At 34.4% G+C, this 20,286-nt stretch overlaps 1 protein-coding gene across 1 annotated transcript in view; it reads left to right on the top strand.

Annotated features, from left to right (window-relative positions):
* LOC136851878 (probable phospholipid-transporting ATPase IIB) overlaps positions 1-20,286 on the top strand; it is a 351,307-nt gene that overhangs the window by 135,402 nt on the left and 195,619 nt on the right. The window contains exons 7-11 of the mRNA XM_067126209.1: positions 596-823; positions 5,022-5,207; positions 7,164-7,285; positions 9,975-9,982; positions 18,118-18,332. Coding sequence (XP_066982310.1) covers positions 596-823; positions 5,022-5,207; positions 7,164-7,285; positions 9,975-9,982; positions 18,118-18,332 — 759 coding nt within the window. The remainder of the gene's footprint in view (positions 1-595; positions 824-5,021; positions 5,208-7,163; positions 7,286-9,974; positions 9,983-18,117; positions 18,333-20,286) is intronic.

Here is a 20,286-nt window from a genome sequence, read left to right as displayed (position 1 = left end):
GGATTAGTGATGGTCAACCTGTATATACAGTGAACCCCATGTATTTGCTGTCTCACTATTCATGGATTTTTCACTGAGAAATATTCACTAATTACTGTATTTCTTATAATTTTCATGACTAAATGCACTTTTTGTGATAAAACTATTAAAATACTCAGGTATAAGCATTTTTAGAGGGGTTTTTTTGTGTTTATACTATCAAAATAGGTAGTTCTAAGTGTTTTTAGAGGGGTTTTAAGTATTCACGGATTTTAGCTATTCGCTGGGGGTGTGGTATGCATCCCCCGCGAATACAGGGGGTTTACTGTATATATATTATATATACATACATATATATACATATGCACACATTTATTTATGCTTTTTATGTTCACCCCTAAGTGGCTGGTACCAAACCCTTCAAATCGAATTTATGAAATCATAAGAGGTCTAGAACTGAAAAGAGGAAGGTTGGTTGTATGTGTGTACCATCTTCATGTACCCGGTACCATGCGATAGTCTTGAATGGTGGTGCTTTGTGTACCCCCAAACAAATTGTCGGTAAAGAAGGGGTTCATAAAGAAATGAAATCTCATGCCTAACTTTTACCCCATAGGATCAGCGAGTACCTGCAGATATGGTCTTTTTACGTACAACTGAGACTAATGGTGCCTGCTTTATAAGAACTGATCAGCTAGATGGTGAAACAGACTGGAAGTTACGTCTAGCTGTTCCTGCCACTCAGAAACTAGATTCAAATGAAGAACTATTCTCAATGGATGCTACTGTGTATGCTGAAAAACCCCAGAAGGATATTTACAATTTCATAGGAAATTTTGCTAAGGTAAATATGAAGTGCTCTTATTATCAAACAATTTCCTTTTATAACAAAAACCTCCTTCCTTGGGGATTTCAACAGGTTTGAACTACGGTCTGACCTCTTAAATCCGGCACTTCTTGGTCCGGCAACTCCCATTAACCAGGACTTTTTTTGAATTAGCTGCCAATAGTTCTTGAGTGGCAATGAGGGCAGCGACAAACATCGTTTCCGTTTTTTTATTTTTTTGGTTTTGGAACATAAGTTTACTCTGCAAAATACACAACCAAAGTTCATTTTTAAAGAACACATCCTTTGAAACTCAAAAATATAAAGCATACAAAAGAACCATATTTTGCATATGTACTCATGTCATATCAGATCTTGTTTATCATGCAATCATTAAAATTTCGTCCAAAAACATGATTTCATCATACTGTATACATTGTGTATAGTGCAAGATATGTTAACAGTAGATTACATTGTGCTAGGGTTTCTATGCTTGTCTCAGTTTTAATAGATATCATTGATAATGTATATTATAGTATCTGAGTTAGCTGTTAACTAATAAATAGGCCTAGAAGCAAAGTTCATTAGGTCAAATGCAAATCTTCATACATTAAATCTGGCTTACAACCTTGTGATTTGTCTAAGAATTCATTACTATTTCTTAGAATTAACAACCACTTACTCCTGCATGCAAGACACTGGGATAAACAACAGCAAGTACTGACATAAACAATCGAATAGAGAAACTGCTTTTTGCCGATGTCATTTACCATAACTAAAACATGTATATTAAGGTTATACAACAATTGTCGACTTGTTAAAAATTTGCTAATTTTCAATGTTTATTTCTATAAATAAAAATAAAATGAATCCATGCAATGGGGAAGAAATTGTTATGAAAGTATGCCACAAAATTTACAGTTGTATAGTTGTGGCTAAAGAAACAAGTACCGTGCATTTCACAAAACATTTTGGAAGAGACAAAAGCAACATCTGATACTGGTGAAATCACACCTTTACTTCATTTAATTTGATTTAATTTACTGAATTGATAAATAAAGTAAGTTAAATTTTTAAACCAGCTCTGGTAATTTAAGAAAAAACTAACATCAGAAATGTGTTTCATTTAGCAGTTAATGACTGTGATGATGTTGGTAAAACATAATCAGCTGATGTTTTAAGAATGTAAACATTACAAGAATGCAAATGGCACTTGATTTCTGTATTCATAGACTATAATATGATAATAATATGACAATAATGCATGACACACACACAGACACAATATGCAGGCTTAAAGAAACAGATGCAGCACATACAATGTTCAGGTTTAAAGAAACAAAAGCAGCAGATTTTTATGTTTTTTGAAAACAAAAGTCAGAAAAGTTTGAAGTGCTTGAAAACATTGAAAGGTGCTGGGAGATCAGAAATTGACAGTGCTCCTTTTGAGTGGTTCAAGCTCCGATGTAGCAAAGGTGTAAGCATTTCTGGGGAGATGCTTATTGAGCAGGTCAGAATTTTCATAGGGAACTAGACATAATGAATACCAATGGTTATTCGTAAGCATTGTTCTACTTTTGTTAACACAGTAGTATATTTGTGGAATGAGATGGCAAGACTTTGTTTACAAAAGGGGCTTTTTATGGGCGATTTGTCATCCAGGGTTTTCTGTGGTTCGGCAGTGGCCTGGTCCCAAGGGTGCTGGTTTTAAGAGGTCAGACTTTACCAACTTCTGAAGAAAGTTTTTTGTTAGCATTTATTTTAGGCAATACTGCCTTCTTATATTGTATTGATTTCTTATTTTCATTTCACAAGAAAAAGTTATTTTAGAAATTCCACTATTTATTTCATCAGAACCAGGCTCTGTTTTTGTATCAGTTATTTTTTGTGTATCCTTGTTACTTAACAGATATGTATCAGTTGGGTGTAAACTTGGAAAAGCTTTTTTCTTGGTGGAGGCTAATGGGACTGGTAATCATATTCTCTTTATTTAGGCCAGGCATTAGACAGGAAGCACGTTTACATAACGGCTGCAGATGAGACTTGTAAAAATTTTGCTCTTGCTAAAACAGAGATGTGTGTATTACAAGTACAGGCAGTCCCTGGTTATTGGTGGGGGTTCCGTTCGAATGGTGTGACAATAACCAAAAATCGGCGCCGAAAAGCGCCGAAAATCGCTGATTTTCGGTTATTGGCACTTTATTAGGTATGTATTGTGCCAATATGTGATTATCAGTGCTGATAAGTGGAAATTGGGCGCATATTGACGCTGAAATTGCTGATTTTCGTCACTAGACAAGCGCTGAAAAACCAGATCACTGATAACCGAGCCCGCTGATAACCGGAGACTGCCTGCATTTGTTATTCCAGCACAACCACATTAGATTAGGTAATTGGCAACACAAATAGTGAAGCAGACTCAAGGCAGGGTCATGGTCATTGGATAAACAGAATGAATGTAGGTGCCTGACAGTAAAAAATGAGACAAGGTAAAATTTTTTTTTTTTTCAATGTCATGATATTTACACCACTAAAACAGTGTAATGCTTGTTGTTATTATTATTATTATTATTATTATTATTATTATTATTATTATTTTATTGTTGTTGTTGTTGTTATTATTATTATTGGATTGGAAGGAGCAGGCCCTCTCTTAAGCATGTCTTGTTAAAATGCATGTCTTGCTAGGATGCAGCCATCCTTTTTAACAAGACATATTATTATTATTATTATTATTATTATTATTATTATTATTATTATTATTATTATTATTATTATTGTTATTATTATTATTCTACATATACAAAGTCCTTTTCTTCATATTTTTAAATGTTTGGCAAGCATTCTATTTTATGTTTCCTATTCCAGTATATTCTTTTCTCCTCTTCCTCTTTAAGAAGTAAAAGCAGTAAATGATCAAGTGAGGGCATGAATGACAACTGAAATATAAAAGTTCAAGGACATTTATTATAAAGGACCTCACATCAATGATGCATATATATTTTTTTTACAAAGAAAATTAATAATAATAATATGACATATACAATTGGCCTTAGAGCACATACACTCGTCTGTGTAACACTATGCGTTATGGATGCATTGAATTTAGAAGGATTAAAATATCACTAAAATATGTCCAGTAAATGAATGACATTGTCAGCAGTGTGGAATAATTCACAGGTTTCTATGTGTTCTGAAATGTTTATCCACTCCTTGAAATAGATCTGATCATATACTGTATTGCAGAAGTAATGCAACTCAAAACATAATTAAGATTAACCCAAGAAAACATGAAGAAACACTGTTGTTTAATTTTTGTGCCCTGTTGTGGGATGGATACTTTCTCACTTTGGAATGATTTTGTTTACTATTTTATGTGGAAAATGATTAAGAAAAAATGCACATGGAAAGATTTTTGTAATTATTTTAATGTTGCTTAAGAGCTTGAATTGTTTGGTATGTTGGATGTTGAAGGGAACAATTCATAAGTCTCTTAGTTACTGGCCACATTAAAACTAAATGAGACTGTTGAAATAATTTATGCCTAAGCATTTGGTAGGTGTAATTTTTTGTGATAAAGTGCAAATGGTAATTTTGAAATGTATTTGAAAATTTTTGGGTGTTAAAATAGACACCCTGTAATACTCGAAAAGAAAGTAGCCCAGAAAGCCTCTATTGCCTCAGTGATAGAGACTGAGCTATTCAGAATTATCATTGTCAGAATATATAAGACAAAGGCATGATAACTGACTGGCCGGGTCTGTTGTGTGGAAGAGGGTAGGGCTATTTTTGAATTTTCTTCCCCAAACTTGCAGCCCCAAAACATGCAGGGTAGTGTGATATTCATAATATTGTAGGCAGATTCATGGGGGTTGGGTAATGCTGACAGATTCCAGCACTTGAAATCATATAAAGTAGGTAATGTAAAATATTCGTAGGCCTGTGAGAATATTATGCAGTAATTTTCGGTGAGTTACTGTTTCTCAGAAAGCTCAGTTCATAGCTGCAGTCATTAAAAGTTACATGTGCAACTATGCTTTCCAAGAAATTGGGCACCACAAGGAAAAATCTTGAACGATGAGGGTTAAGAACCCTTTTCCTTGCTAAATACACAACCACAGTGTATGCTCTTTGCTCATTCTGACTGAATTTATTTTAGACCTGTGATATATGTGATATATTTCCTTTCTTGAATATTTTGATACTTTTGTTACAGCATGATACAGAAACAGAAGAATCTTTAGGTGTTGAGAACACTGTTTGGGCAGGCACAGTTGTTGCATCAGGGAGACTTCTGGGACTTGTTGTTTATACAGGGGCAGAAACAAGATCAGTCATGAATAATGCAGCACCAAGATCAAAGATTGGCTTGCTTGATTTAGAAATTAATAATCTCACTAAGGTACAGTATGAAATTCCATGATCTCTCCAATTTATATTTTTTTTTGAAATATTCAGAGATATTGTTAACATAGTATAATGCATCAGATCACCACAAACCCTTTACTTACAATAGCCCATTTTGTTGTCACAAAATCTGTTAAGACAGTTCAGCCCCTTTTGAAAAGAAATGGAGTCAGCCATGATGGATTCCAGGGTTTTCAGCTGCATCAGCCTTCATCCTTCGAGTGTCTTGACAATGTTTTGGAAAATGGAGTTGAATAGTTAAAAATTTTCTACCAGCAACTACCTGATGACTTCATTATGGGGTTCTCTGGAGTATATGTGCTTTCCCAAAATATGTCTATAATGGATTTCATATAATTTAAGAGAGTTCTCTTGCAATTCTGCTCTGAAATAAATTTCTTTGAATTATTCTGCAATTCTAGCATTAAATTTAGTTAAGTTAAGCCGTTTTGGTATGGTAACAGTTTTTGAACATTGCCTTGGTTAGCCTTTCTCAAAAGTTGAGTTTTGTACAATTCCTGGCTAACTTTTGGTGTTGCTGATGATGTTTTATGTTTAGCTTGTCTTCTCATTTCTTCAGGCTAATGAATAGTGAGGCCAGTGATGGTAAGTCTTTAATTGTTGTCTTTCCAGCTCCTTTACCTGCTGTTACACCATATTTCATCTTTTATTTTTCCCTTGTATTTATTAAACTTACAAATCATCATTCATGTAGCCTGCATTTGCTGTCTTCACGAGTCCTAGACACTGCATTCCGTTGGTGAAAAAGAGGCAGGTCAGCTGTTGTCTGGCAGGTAGACCATGCATGTGCTGCAGTGGGTCCTAGGTTCATGGCAGGCAAGAACATCACTTTTCATGTTGATCTTGGTGTCAGTAAGCTGCATTCTCAAATTTATTCTCATATTTTCTTATTCCTTTCATGTCAAACCACCTAATTAATTTTCTCATTTTATGGTCATTTTATTGTTTATGATTTTAGAGAATTAGTACATTTTGGAGTGCTTTGCATCACCCTATACCCTTCAAGGGATAGGAGCTGTGACCAGAGTGGCTTTAGTTGTCAAAACCAATGACCAGAGCTACTTTGATAACTGGATCATTTACTGGAGCTGCCCCATCTTGTATGACCTGAGCTGTTCCAGTGACCAGTTTCAGTTGAAGCCACACTAGTGACCAGAGCATGCAGAGCACAGCAGGGGTTTTTACCCATTCATCTCAAGTTATTGATGCAGAAAACATCTAATCTTTCAGTGGGGCTACAGGGGCTCATTCTCAAGAGGTGTAGTTTTCCAGGCTTATTGCTTTCATGTCCTAGATGAAGGATTAGGTATCTGTACCTGTGACTTGCAGCAAATGAGTAACAACCACCACCTTTAATCTCTGGGTATTCAACTACTATTAGTACTTAATGACATTATCATGGACACTTGATTTTGATCTGTTCTGCTCCCCAGTCATTTCATTGAGACATCAGTTTGTTGCATGGCTGAGATCGTCAACTGCATATCCTATCCTTCCACCTATCAAGAAGTCAAGTTTATACTATATATATATCCCGAGGACCCACCTCCCATTCTCTCTTTCTCACTATGTCAGTTCCTGTCAGTGAGATCAAGTAAGTTGAGTAGTTACCTCCAACTGATGATCCAAAGGTGCTCATGCACTTGCAGTCGCTTGTTAATTGACAACTGTTTGGTTGTTTAATCTTTAGAACTGGCATTTCTGAGGATATCTCAACCAAGATTTGGACTGTGTTAAAATGGGCTTGAGTGAAGACTGTTTTGTTATAAAAACCGAAATTTTACACCTAATAAAAGTGAATTTATGTTTTCTTGTTTTTATGGTTTAAATTGTGTTTCTATACTTAATTTATCAATAAAGAATTTAATTTAGAAATGATGAAAAATTTTAAGTTAATTAAACTTTTATGACTATTCTTGCCTTGTTTCAGCTTCTGTTTGTAGCAGTATTAGGTCTGACATTAGTTATGATGTGCCTCAAAGGATTTGGAGGGCCATGGTACCGGTACTTCTTCAGGTTTCTTCTTCTCTTTTCTTACATCATTCCAATTAGGTGAGTTACTGACCTACAGATTTTATCAGAATGCAATATTACTCAAAACTCATTGTCACATTCAATACAAACCATGGGTGTACAAATGTCAATCTTCATCAATCATGTAAGATTAAATAATTACCAGAGTGAAGTGTGTTTCATCATGAATGGTGAAAAGGCATGTTAGTCAGCATTGTTGGGGCCTCGATCAGCAGAATAAAGTAAAGAAGGGGCAGATGGTGTCGAGTGGAAATATATTAGGTTACTCAAACAAAAATTCTCAACACTAATTTATTCTTAAAAGTAACTTACAACTAATAAAGTGTGACATCCTTTACTTCTAGGAGGTCAAAACTAAAAAAACAACAAAAACAACAGTACATAACAATATGAACAAACACTTATAGAAAATAGAAATTCAGTTTACGTTTAAAAAATATCATATAAGTTCCAAAAACTTAACAAATAACTTTCACTCATCAATCCCACTCATACACCCAACAACCACCTTAACTCTAGAAAAAAAAAAGCAAATTTGCAAAAAAAAAATTCAGAATTTCTTCTTGATGCCAATTCACATATACTTATGTATCTTCCAAGGCAATAGAATAGTATTTTAAATCACAAATTCCACAGTTACATGGGTTTATATAATCAAGGCACTGTCTGTCGAAGGCATATACAGTACTATTTTCTCCAGTGCACAAATACAGCAGTACCTATATTAGACTAATAGTTTATTCACTCTGTGCCCTTTATCTGAGGGACTCAATTCAAATGTAAAAATATCTATATTACCATACTTGTACTGCATAAAAACACTCTGTTGCCTCCCTGATTCTATAGTTTCATGCACTAATTTTAAGAGTCTTTGAAATTATAGTATTCTAATGTTCACTGTGGTATTTCTGGAAAAAAAATCATACAAGGTTTCATGAAAAAAAATTGTCATAAAGGCTGTCAAAAAGGGGAGAAGTTGTTCCTTTTTCCTTTATACTATCTCATTCCCGCAATAAAAATAAAGATACTTATTGTATACATTCAACTAAAAAAAACTAAAAAATACTCTGTAACAAAAACATAGACACAAAAGCAAAACAAAACATCACCTTAATATTTTTGTTTCCTAAAATACAAAAATAAAGCTTCCCTTCTTAAACCAAACCCATTCGATTAAAAAAAATAACTCCAAAAAAACTACCACAGCATTATTGCAGGGTGCCCCTTTCTCCTTGCCACCATCTCATTATTTTGTGAATATGGCAGGAGCATACATCTTATTCTTTGCAGTCTGACTACCAGTTATTAGCTTTCAGTTTGATACATTTTTTCCTTTTCAATGGAATTTTTAGTTTGTTTCAAGTCAGCCATCATTCATAATCAACCATATTGACATTGTCAGATTCCCTAGTCACATACTTCTGATATCTTTTAGACAGAAGCAGAAAAATAGCTTAGAAATGACTGTTTATGCTTGTGCCTCAAACTGTATCTTCCTTATCCATTATGGCATTCTCTGTGATGTAAACTCCCAGAATTAATTATCTATATGTCACTCGTAATTGATAAGTTCTGTCCCTTGCTAAATTAATGGCTCCTGAGAAAACAGAACTTAAGCAGAAGGTGGCAACCTCTAACAGTTTCTGTTGCGTATCAGGGTTTCTGCCTTGGACACGATATCTTGTTAATCTTTAAATGACAGATCTGATGTATTAAATTAATCCCATGATGTTTTCGGGCAGATTCTACAGTCTCACCCCACCAATCTGGTGATTTTAGCAGTTCAATCCTCCCAAACAATATGGTCTAATTAATGATAATGACTTGTTGTGAAATAAACGTACTTTTTTGATTGTCCCTCTCCCTCTAGTCTTCTTGTTTCTGATGGTGACAGCAAGTTGCATGGGCTGTTGGTCAAGCCTTAAATTCAGTGACTAATCATCTTTTCAATATCCTTGAGAGTCTTATGAACAAAGATTCACTTCATAAATGAGTCTGATGAGCTCTTGGCTATCTTTACCATTTCACACCCGTTAAATTTAGTGGTGAAGGGTAGTCTGAAGGTTGTCAAGGGGAGAAGCATCCTGGCAAATCCGCTCACAAAACATCAGGCTTTGTTCATCTTTGCTGCATTTTTTTATACCATTGATCTGTTGTCACCCTTCTTTCCAGTAGGAGGACTATGAGGAAATTTGTGTAGAAATCAGTGTTTAGGGACAAGGTGATCAAGTATTCTTCAAGTTAATAATGTATGGCAGGAAGAATCACTAGGGTAGTCAAGTAAAAGAAATATACAGTGACCTCTTAAATTGAGCACTCCATGGTCTGGCAACTCCCATGATCTGGGACTTTTTTGAGTCAGCTGCCATTAGTTCTTGAGGGATACGAGGGCTCTGTCACGTTTCAGTTTTTGTATTTTTTTGGATTTCGGAACTGAAGCTTGCTCCAGAAATACACAAGCACAGTTTATTTCCAATGAACATATTCTGTGAAACTAAATAAAACAGTGTACAAAAGAACTGTAATTTGCATATACAGTACTGTATACTCATGTATCATCCAGTCTTGTATATATACTGCATACTCATGTATCATCCAGTCTTGTATATATACTGTATACTCATGTATCATCCAGTCTTGTATATCATGCAACCATTAAAATTTCGTCCAAAAACATGATTTCATCATATACGTACATTGTTTAAAGTGCGAGATGTATTTTCGGTAGATTAAACTAGTCAAAGCTTTCTATGTCTGTCTCAGTTTTGGTAGATACCAATTATAATGTATATTATACATAAGTTAGCATCTAACTAATATGTAAAGTTAGCATCTAACTAATATGTAAGCCTAGAAGAAAAAGTTCATTAGGTTAAATGTGAATCTTCATATGTTAAATCAGGCTTACCAACCTTGTGACATGTATAAGAAAACATTGCTGTTTCTTAAATTAACAACCACTTACTACTGCATGCAAGACAGTGACATAAACAGTCGAAACAAGAAACAGCTGTTTGCCAATGTCAGGTACTGCAAGTAAAATACATTTATTAAGGGTTGTGGACTTGTTCAAAATTGACTAATTTTCAGTGGTGACTTTCAAAAGAGAGAAAAAAAAAAAAGTCTTTATTCATCCTTCATGCAGTCGAGACAAAAGTGTTATGAAAATGTGCCACTAAATTTATGGCTGTGGCTGTGGCTGAAGAAACAAATAATGTGCAGGCCACAAAATGTTTTGGAAGAGGCAAAAGCATCATCTGATACTGGCGAAATCACCCCTATACTTCATTTAATTTACCGCATTTATAAATAAAGCAAGTTGCATTTTTAAACCAACCTTTGATAATTTACAAAAAAGCAACCAATGGCTATGATGATGTTGAAAAATGCAATCAGCTGATGATTTTAAGAATGTAAACATTACCAGAATGTAAAAGGTGCCTGATCGCAATATTCATAAATTATACAGTAATAGGAAATAATATGATAATAATGCAGAAAATATAACAGGATACAGTACATAAAATAACAGTTTTGTTAAATTATCATTATTCTTTATACTACAGTATTATTTGGCTTTTGCAAATGGATATCTGTTGGTGTAACAACCTAACTGGGGACATAGCTTCTCTCTCTCTCTCTCTCTCTCTCTCTCTCTCTCTCTCTCTCTCTCTCTCTCTCTCTCTCTCACACACACACACACACACACACACACACACACACACACACACACACACACACACACACACACACACACACACACACACACACACAGATTTTTAGGTTTTTGCTGGAAACGAAAGCCAGAAAAGTTTTTGAATTGCCGGAAAACATTGAAAGGTGCCAGGAGATCAGAATTCGACAGTGCTTTTATAAAGTGCTTTAAGCTCAGATGTAGGAAAGTGTAGGCATTTCTGGGGAGATGCTTATGGAGCAGGCCAGAATTTTTGTAAGGAACTAAACTTAGTGAATGTCAGTGATTATTTTTAAGCTTTATATATGTGGAATGAGCTGGCAAGACTGTTTTCATAGGTGGTTTTTTAGGGGTGATTTCTGTCATCCAGGATTTTCTGTGGTCCAGCAATGGCCTGGTCCCAAGGGTGCTGGTTTAAAGAGGTCGAAGCGTATAAGGAATTTTTGAAAAACTGTCATACTCAAATTTAAAGAATTTTATTGAATTTCAATTTCTCAAAGTGACATTAAGACCACAACTCTACCAAGGTCAGTTTAATGTTAGGTCATAAATTAGCACATCTCCTTAGCTCAACTCTTGCCTTGCTTTATAGTTGAGTTTTCTCTGCATTATGATGATCTTGTCAGTGGAATTCCTGTTATAGGGGATACAGATGTGTAATGAGCACCCTCAACGACCTCTTTGTTACACTACTTCTTTTTAATCATGGATCACTTAGTTGCTGTCCTGTTCTTTGATGATGGAACAGCATCTTGTTCATGTTGAATAATACATGCTTGCTGTTTTGCATTTTGTCATTATCTTACTACGTTTTTGGTAAAAGGTCAGTGAAGAAACTTGAGGCTTTTCATAAAAGGCTAGTTCTGTACATTTATGGATACATGCAAATTTTGAAATTGAATTTTTCTGTAGATACAAATTTCTTATTGCAATGGGACATCCCTCACTATATTGCCATTGAAAAGTTATTTTGTCATTGCTTAAGGTTGCTAATGCTGCACTGACATTTGTGAGATAAGATCCCTCTGATGAGAGGCAACAGTATACAATTACAGTAATATAAATTAAGTATAGATTGTTTTATGGGGCATAAAGATTGTTTCAAATTTGGTATTTTTTAGTATTTGCCTCTGAGTTTTCAAGAAACTTTTGGTGTTTGTTTTGTTACACTGGAGTTGGCATGTGTAAAATTGTGTTGTGTGTCAGTAAATAAACATACAATAGCCCCTCATTGAACATTACTAATAGGTCCAAGGGTGGTTGCTTGCATGTCCAAAATGTGGTTATAGAAAAAATCCTAGCCTAAACTAAGCTTAGCTAGTTTAGCCTTTGCAAATGCAGTTGTAATTACCATGAAAAAGTGTATACAATCTAAAGAAATAAGTAGCGCAGGTACAGTACAGGTACAGTCAAACCCCAAACTTACGTGAGGTTAGGTTCCAGAACCCCTCATGCGAGGTGAATTTTCCTGTAAGTTTGGCACGGTCTCTAAAAATGCTAGTAAACGCTTATATCTAGAGTTTAAACACTAAATATGACCCTAATCATGCTCCCAAAGTATTAAGCCAAATTTTCAATGAAATTAAAATTACTGTAATTTTATTTAAAAGTTAGCTTAATACATTACCCTTGAAAAAAGAAATAAATGGTTGACATAAAAATAGAGTTGGAAGAGAATTTCCCTCTCTCTCTCCCATTCCGACTGCTCTATTTTTAGAAGTCTTCTCAACCTCGTTTTTAAGAACTTTATTCTACGCCTCTCTTTGTTCTGAAATGCGATCTCTTCGTTGGGTGAGTCGGTAGAGCTGCGGACTGGCACTCGCTGGGCTGGAGTTCGATTCCCCGGCCGGCTGATGAAGAGCTAGAGGAACTATCTCTGGTGATAGAAATTCATTTCTCGCTATAATGTGGTTCGGATTCCACAATAAGCTGTAGGTCCCGTTGCTAAGTAACCAATTGGTTCTTAGCCACATAAAATAAGTCTAATCCTTCGGGCCAGCCCTAGGAGAGCTGTTAATCAGCTCAGTGGTCTGGTGAAACTAAGGTATACTTTGTTCTGAAATGCTTTTTCATGAACAAACAGTGTTTTGTAGTTTGACTAATACAACTCTTAGTTATTATGTCTCTACTGTATGTTTTAGAACTTATTTGTCACACTAGCGCATTTACAGTTCGTAGATGGGACAGGTAAAATTAGATCAATTTAAACTGTCTACTGTACAGGTAAAGATGTACAGAGAAATAATAAGTTGTAAAAATGTGTTAGTGCTAACTACAAAGGAGAGAGAGAGAGAGAGAGAGAGAGAGAGAGAGAGAGAGAGAAAGGGTTGTCCTTACTTGAGAGAGTGAAAATATTTATCTGTTACTATGGAGAGAGAGAGTTGTCCTTACTTAAAATATCAAGATAAATTAATGAAAATTAACTAGAGAGAGAATTATTAGATATCAACAGATGGAAATTCATGAGAAGGAAAAGAAAGAAAGAGAGAGAGAGAGAGAGAATTAACTATGAATTATTAAGGAAACAGAGAATAACATGAGAGAGAGAGAGAGAGAGAGAGAGAGAGAGAGAGAGAGAGAGAGAGAGAGAGAGAGAGAGAGAGAGAGAGAAGTTATTCTTACATTAGATATCAACAGATGGAAATTCATGATTTGTGAAGGAAAAGAAAGAAAGAGAGAGAGAGAGAGAGAGAGAGAGAGAGAGAGAGAGAGAGATAGTACATAGAATTCCTTTGACATGCTGTGGGCAACGACTGAAGAGAGAGAGAGAGAGAGAGAGAGAGAGAAAGAGATAGTACATAGAAATCCTTTGACACGCTGTGGGCAACGATTGACATGTTTGACAGCTTTGCCCTCGTCCCTCTCTTTGAAGGTTTCACAAAAGATCGGGAAATGATATTTGTATGTTTAAAATATCACATAATTTACCATAGAAATTTAAAAATTTTGTAATTGCAGTTTCATTATTATTATTATTATTATTATTATTATTATTATTATTATTATTATTATTATTATTATTATTATTATTATTATTATTATGTGAAAATTAGTACTTGTTATTAGGTAAACTATTTATTTATCTTACAAAACAAATAAACATACATGTAACCATAAAAATTCTCTCATCTCAGTAAGAGAGAGAGAGAGAGAGAGAGAGAGAGAGAATTATTATTTTTATTATTTAATGTTATTTAATTTACACATAAAAGCTTGAAAACTCATAAATTACATAAAAATGTAAAAAACACTTTTGCAGGGTTTCTCGAGGATTTGCAAATGTCGTGTTTCTGCGAAAAAATCACGTATGACATTTAGCTAGGTTCCAATGAAAAGTTTGCGTTTCTGTGAATTCGCGCAACTTGAAATTGTGTAAGATCAAGGTATTGCTGTATACTTTAATTTTGTATACAGTATGTGTGTGTGTGTTAAACCAAATACCCAAAAATAAACACTTTAGTAAACACAAACGTTGCTCATGACTTTAGTCATAATAGGCTAGCCTACCCCAAATACCATCACACACAATCAACTCATAGGTAGTGCATGTAATGTATGTTTCCATAATGAATGTTGCATACAAGTAACAATGAGACAAGACTAGAACAATCACAAAAAAAAAGTGAACAGCAGTTCACAACCATAAACACTAGACTACTCTGTTTTACTTTTTTGGTGCATGCTTTCTGTTAATGTATATATGGTACAGTGTAGTGTTATCATAAACCAGATGTGTGTACAAGTTCTGAGTGAACATATTCAGTACTTTATATATATAGTAAGTAACAGTTATGTACAAAAACTTAAACTAAAATCTCTTCTCTCTCTCTCTCTCTCTCTCTCTCTCTCTCTCTCTCTCTCTCTCTCTCTCTCTCTCTCTCTCTCTCTAATAATCATTCAAAAAGCTCTTCGTTGGGTGAGTCGATAGAGCTGCGAACTGTCACTCGATGGGCTGGAGTTCAATTCCCCGGCCGGCTGATGAAGAGTTAGAGGAATTTATTTCTGTTGATAGAAATTAATTTCTCGCTATAATGTGGTCCGGATTCCACAATAAGCTGTAGGTCCCTTTGCTAAGTAACCAATTGGTTCTTAGCCACGTAAAATAAGTCTAATCCTTTGGGCCAGCCCTAGGAGAGCTGTTAATCAGCTCAGTGGTCTGGTAAAATTAAGGTATACTTAATCATTTCAAAAGAATAAGGAAATAGTAACAAATCTTAAGACTATTAAATGGTGCTAAACAAATGTATTTACAAAAATAAACACCATTCATTATTTGGGTCGAATTGCCAAGACCAAGAAAATTTACTTTTAGATAGATATATATGAGTTTTTTAAATAGAGAGAGAGTGATTGAGAGATAAAGAAAATACTAGACAGGAGTGTCTATTGCTCAGTCAGAATTTATGCTGTAATAACAGGAGTGCCCTGGTGAGGTAATCCTTACCTCACTGGGGTGAAACCATACGTAGGATATTATCTCTCTCTCTCTCTCTCTCTCTCTCTCTCTCTCTCTCTCTCTCTCTCTCTCTCTCTCTCTCTCTCTCTCTCTCTCTCTCTCTCTGTAGCCTTTATGCAAATGCACCATCATCTTTCAAGCCCAAGAATAAAAATTTACCTCTCAATACATAATGTAAACTAAAAAAAATGATGGGAGATAGGTGTTCAGCATTTATTTTGTGGTTAAGACCTTTGTTTTATAAAAGAAAGTGTTTGCTTTTATGTTAGCTAATAAGAAAGTCAGAAAATTGCATAAAGTTTTATATAATTTTCTAGATTTTGTGTATCTTAACTGAAAATTGTATATATTTTAAGAAAGATCTTTAAGCATCCAATAATAAAATTGTGAGCTTACAGCTTTCTCAACTCGGCCCTTCACATTATTTTTACAGGATTTGGAATGAATATTAGATATGCTCAGTTTTACAAATTGGCTTTAAGTTAGCCTTGGAGGAGTGATTGATTTGGCTATTTCTCTCTCTCTCTCTCTCTCTCTCTCTCTCTCTCTCTCTCTCTCTCTCTCTCTCTCTCTCTCTCTCTCTCTCTCTTTAGGAAATCAATCTTTTTTGAAGTGTTTCTGAGTAAAACTTTAATATTTTGTAATATACCCATGCATTTCTATATATTATATCCCTTTTCCCCTGATTGCAAATCTTGAAGTGTGATGAGTTGTCTTGACACATCAGTAGTTGTTGCTTAATATATGGGCAGTAACTTTGCCAACCAGGAATCAAATTCACAGGCAGCCGATTTAATTTACTGTCTGAAATGAAAGATAAACAAAACTGTTAGTTATAAATGAAAATTCTCAGATTTTATATATATATATATATATATATATATATATATATATATATATATATATATATATATATATATATATATATATATATATATATATATATACTATATATATATATATATATATATATATCGGACTTTTATATATATTTATAGTATATATTTTATATAATTTATCGAGCCTGACAGCCTGTATTGTCACCTTTTTGAAGAGTAATGCACTTCAGTGATACTCCTATCACAAAGGTCGGATCTTTATTCATGAAATTCAGGCGTATGAACATTTGGCGCTCACGCTAGCTAATGAATTATGGCTAAAACTTTTTATCCTTGGTTTCAGAAATTCTGACCCTATGGAAAACTCAAGTCTCTCTCTATTCTCTCTCTCTCTCTCTCTCTCTCTCTCAAGACAGGAGACCTTGATTCATCACTCTCTCTCTCTCTCTCTCTGTGGATAACATTTTAAAAGGATTGTTATGGAACATCCATCAATGCCAGCCTCTCTCTCTCTCTGATCTGCTTAGGAACGTATTCGAACGGACCCACATCGATCGTGTCACTCATTCTCACCAAATCAATTAAATATGAAACCATTTGCAAAAAGAAACTGAATAGTTTGGGAAAGGGTAGTTTTATTATTCAAATAACCCAACAAGAAATGAACAAAACAAAGCAAAGATTAAAATGCATAATAAATGAATTATCAAGAGTTAGAAACATAAACTTATGTGAACTGTAAAACATGTTTCGGATTAAAGAAGTCTCATTATGGCTAAGAGAAAACAATCCAAATCACACATATTCCCCAAATGTCTTGGAAAACAATTAGTCATGTCAAAACCAGTTTACCACATGTGCAAGATGGAAACAGTCCATTTCACTGTCCAAACCTTCGACATCTGTCCACAGACATCTGTCGGAAGAATCAAACATGATTGAAAACTCATAAAAATATATGAAATGCAAAACACAATAATGGAAAGTGTAAAATGCAAATTGAAGGATGCCATCCAAGATTTGGCAAACGTAACATGACAAAATAATAATTTGAAAGATTTAGCACATTCAATATTCAATAGGTTAAATCTGTACTTACCAGTTCAAAAGTTAATATTGATTAGAAAATCATGGTGAAAAAATCACAAGTTCAATTTTCCTTTTTTAAAAACAGAGATTTGTTTACAAACTCTACCTTATCTGCTGATTCAAAGCCTGGATCCTCTCCAAAGCTATATCTAGACAACTGCAGTTCTATCACGTTAATGAACGATCAAACTCACTTTTAGGGCAGATTTTATATATAATATAGATCAAATTTATATATATATATATCATAATATACATAACATTCGGAAGATCACCTGACTGTCAATATTGCTGAGGAATCAAACTATTTGTTGAACACAAAGATTTTATATATATATCTCTATATATACTTCCATCTGACTCCATAAATTCTTTCATCACATCTTAAAGCATTGAAGCTATGAAATATATATATGTGTATTTTAAAACTTTATATATATATATATATATATATATCTTTTCTAAATATATATATATATATATATATATATTATATATATATATATATATATATATATATATATATATATATATATATATATATATATATATATATATATATATATATATATATATATATATATATATATATATATATATATATATATATATATATATATATATATATATATATATATATATATATATATATATATATATATATATATATATATATATATATATATATATATATATATATATAGTGATGAATATTGTTGCACACCAAACATATAATGTGTTGTTCTAACTCATTTTCATGTCTAGTTTTGAGTGAATTTAGATGTTGGGAAAACATTTTACTCGTGGGTTATTCAACGAGATCAAGAGATGCCTGGAACTGTTGTAAGATCTACCACCATTCCTGAAGAACTTGGACGCATTAATTACCTGTTAACAGACAAGACAGGAACTCTCACTCAGAATGAAATGGTATTCAAGATTCTTCACCTGGGTACTGTAGCCTATGGTACGGACACATTTGATGAGGTAAGGTGTTTTACTTGTCATAGTCCAAACCTTTCAGATTTTTTACTATTGACATCTTAATCAACTTTTAAGTATTGATTTTTCAGCATCTAGTGAAATATCTACCCGTATGTTAAGTTGGTCCTTTTGTTTGACTTTTGACAAAAGGTTACTTTTGAAGAAATATCTGCCCACTTTACACTCTTATGTTATCAGTCATATAGACTTGATTTTGAATGACAATAATACATTGAAGATTTTAGAAATGTAGATTTGATCAGTATTTATAGGATGGAATTAGGAATTTTATCTTTTGCATAAGCCGTAATACAACTATTTAAATTTTGGACGGCAATGTTTAGGTAGCACACATTTCTGTTGTGTGTACAGTAGTGTGTCAACTTAACTGACTACTTACACTCTTCAGCTACATTATTATGACGAGTTTTTGCTAAGCTACCTTTATAGACTTGGTGCATTTTTGGAAAATCTCTTGAATGTTAAGATAGTTAAATTTATGCTAGATTTTTTGTGGAATTACTTTTAGCTGTGGGACGTCTTGAAAATTCAAGTGTTAACTCAAGTACTGGATCTTTGTTACTTATCAGAAAGCATGGCCCTGAAAGCTTTTGACAGGTGTTGAGCTTTGTATTTTGAGGAAGTATTTGAACTAATGAAAATTATTTAATGGCTTCATTTATTTTTAAACTTTGAAGCTTAATTCTTCTGCAAGTAGCCATTAAAGGAAGGCCAGGCATAGATAAAGCAACCAAAGCATCACTTGTTATGACTGCATCAAGTATTGATATTCTCATCATTGTGTGGCATCACTGAAATCCATTGTAATGAATAAATGACAGTCTGTGGAATGAGGAGTGCAGTAGAGATATATTGAAATGTGTTAAACAAGTGGTTTTTTGTGTGGTATTATGACATCAGTCAAGATGAAATGAAAAAGTCATTTAATCCCGGAAGGTAGAGGATACAATATGGTTATAGCTGTAAAATATAATTTATGTGACAATCTTTAAGTTTTGTACATGCAACTTACCCGTCAGATATATACTTAGCTTTAGTCTCCGACGTTTCCGACAGAAATTCAAATTTCACGGCACACGCGACAGGTAGGTCAGGTGATCTACCATTCCCACCGCTGGGTGGCGGGAACAGGAACCATTCCCGTTTTCTAATCAGATTTTCTCTGTCGCTGGTTCCGGCAACATCTGTTGTTGGTTCCTCTTGCTTGGATTTTCATTTTTCGCTCGCTAAGGATTTATTTTGGACTGACCTTTGGTGACGTATTGGATCTTTGGCTTGGCATACGCTTTCGTGGATTGTTTTTGATTTTGGCTTTGGATTTTTTCTTTAAGATGTCTGATCAGAATGTTGCACCGGTTTTTTGTGTGTGTGTTAGACCTGAGTGTAAGGTGAGACTACCAAAAGCTTCGGTAGATCCTCACACGGTATGTATGAAGTGTCGGGGGAAGACTGCTCTATGGATAACACTTGTATGAATGTGAGAATCTTACTGATCAAGAATGGAAGGCTTTGAGTGCTTATGTACGTAAGCTGGAGAAGGATAGAGCTAGGAAGGCTTCTTCTAGGAGCTCGAGTAGGTCTCTCTCTAAAGAGTTAGAAGTAGATCCTAACATTCTTGCAGTTTCTCCTGTCACTCCTTTGATTTCAGCTCCTTCACCCTCCGCCGAACCTGTGGATTCGTCGTCGGAGATGGCTGCCATGAAAGCCACAATCCGCAGGATGCAATTGCAGATGCGTGCAATGGAGGAGAAAAAGTTTAGAAGTGATAGTGATTTGTGCAGTGTCCCCAGTGTAATGGAGGGGGCGTCTGACCAGCTCGGCATTGCTCCTAGGCCTAGACCTCTTCCAAACTCCCAGACCCAGTGGAGGAGGAATGTCGACAGCCGCAAGGGGGATGAAGAGCATTCCCAACGGTCAGGCATCCCTTCGGCAGCTC

This window comes from Macrobrachium rosenbergii, chromosome 24 (assembly GCF_040412425.1).
Source record: "Macrobrachium rosenbergii isolate ZJJX-2024 chromosome 24, ASM4041242v1, whole genome shotgun sequence".
In the NCBI taxonomy this organism is placed as follows: Eukaryota; Metazoa; Arthropoda; class Malacostraca; order Decapoda; family Palaemonidae; genus Macrobrachium; species Macrobrachium rosenbergii.
This window is presented reverse-complemented; position numbering and strand designations above follow the sequence as displayed.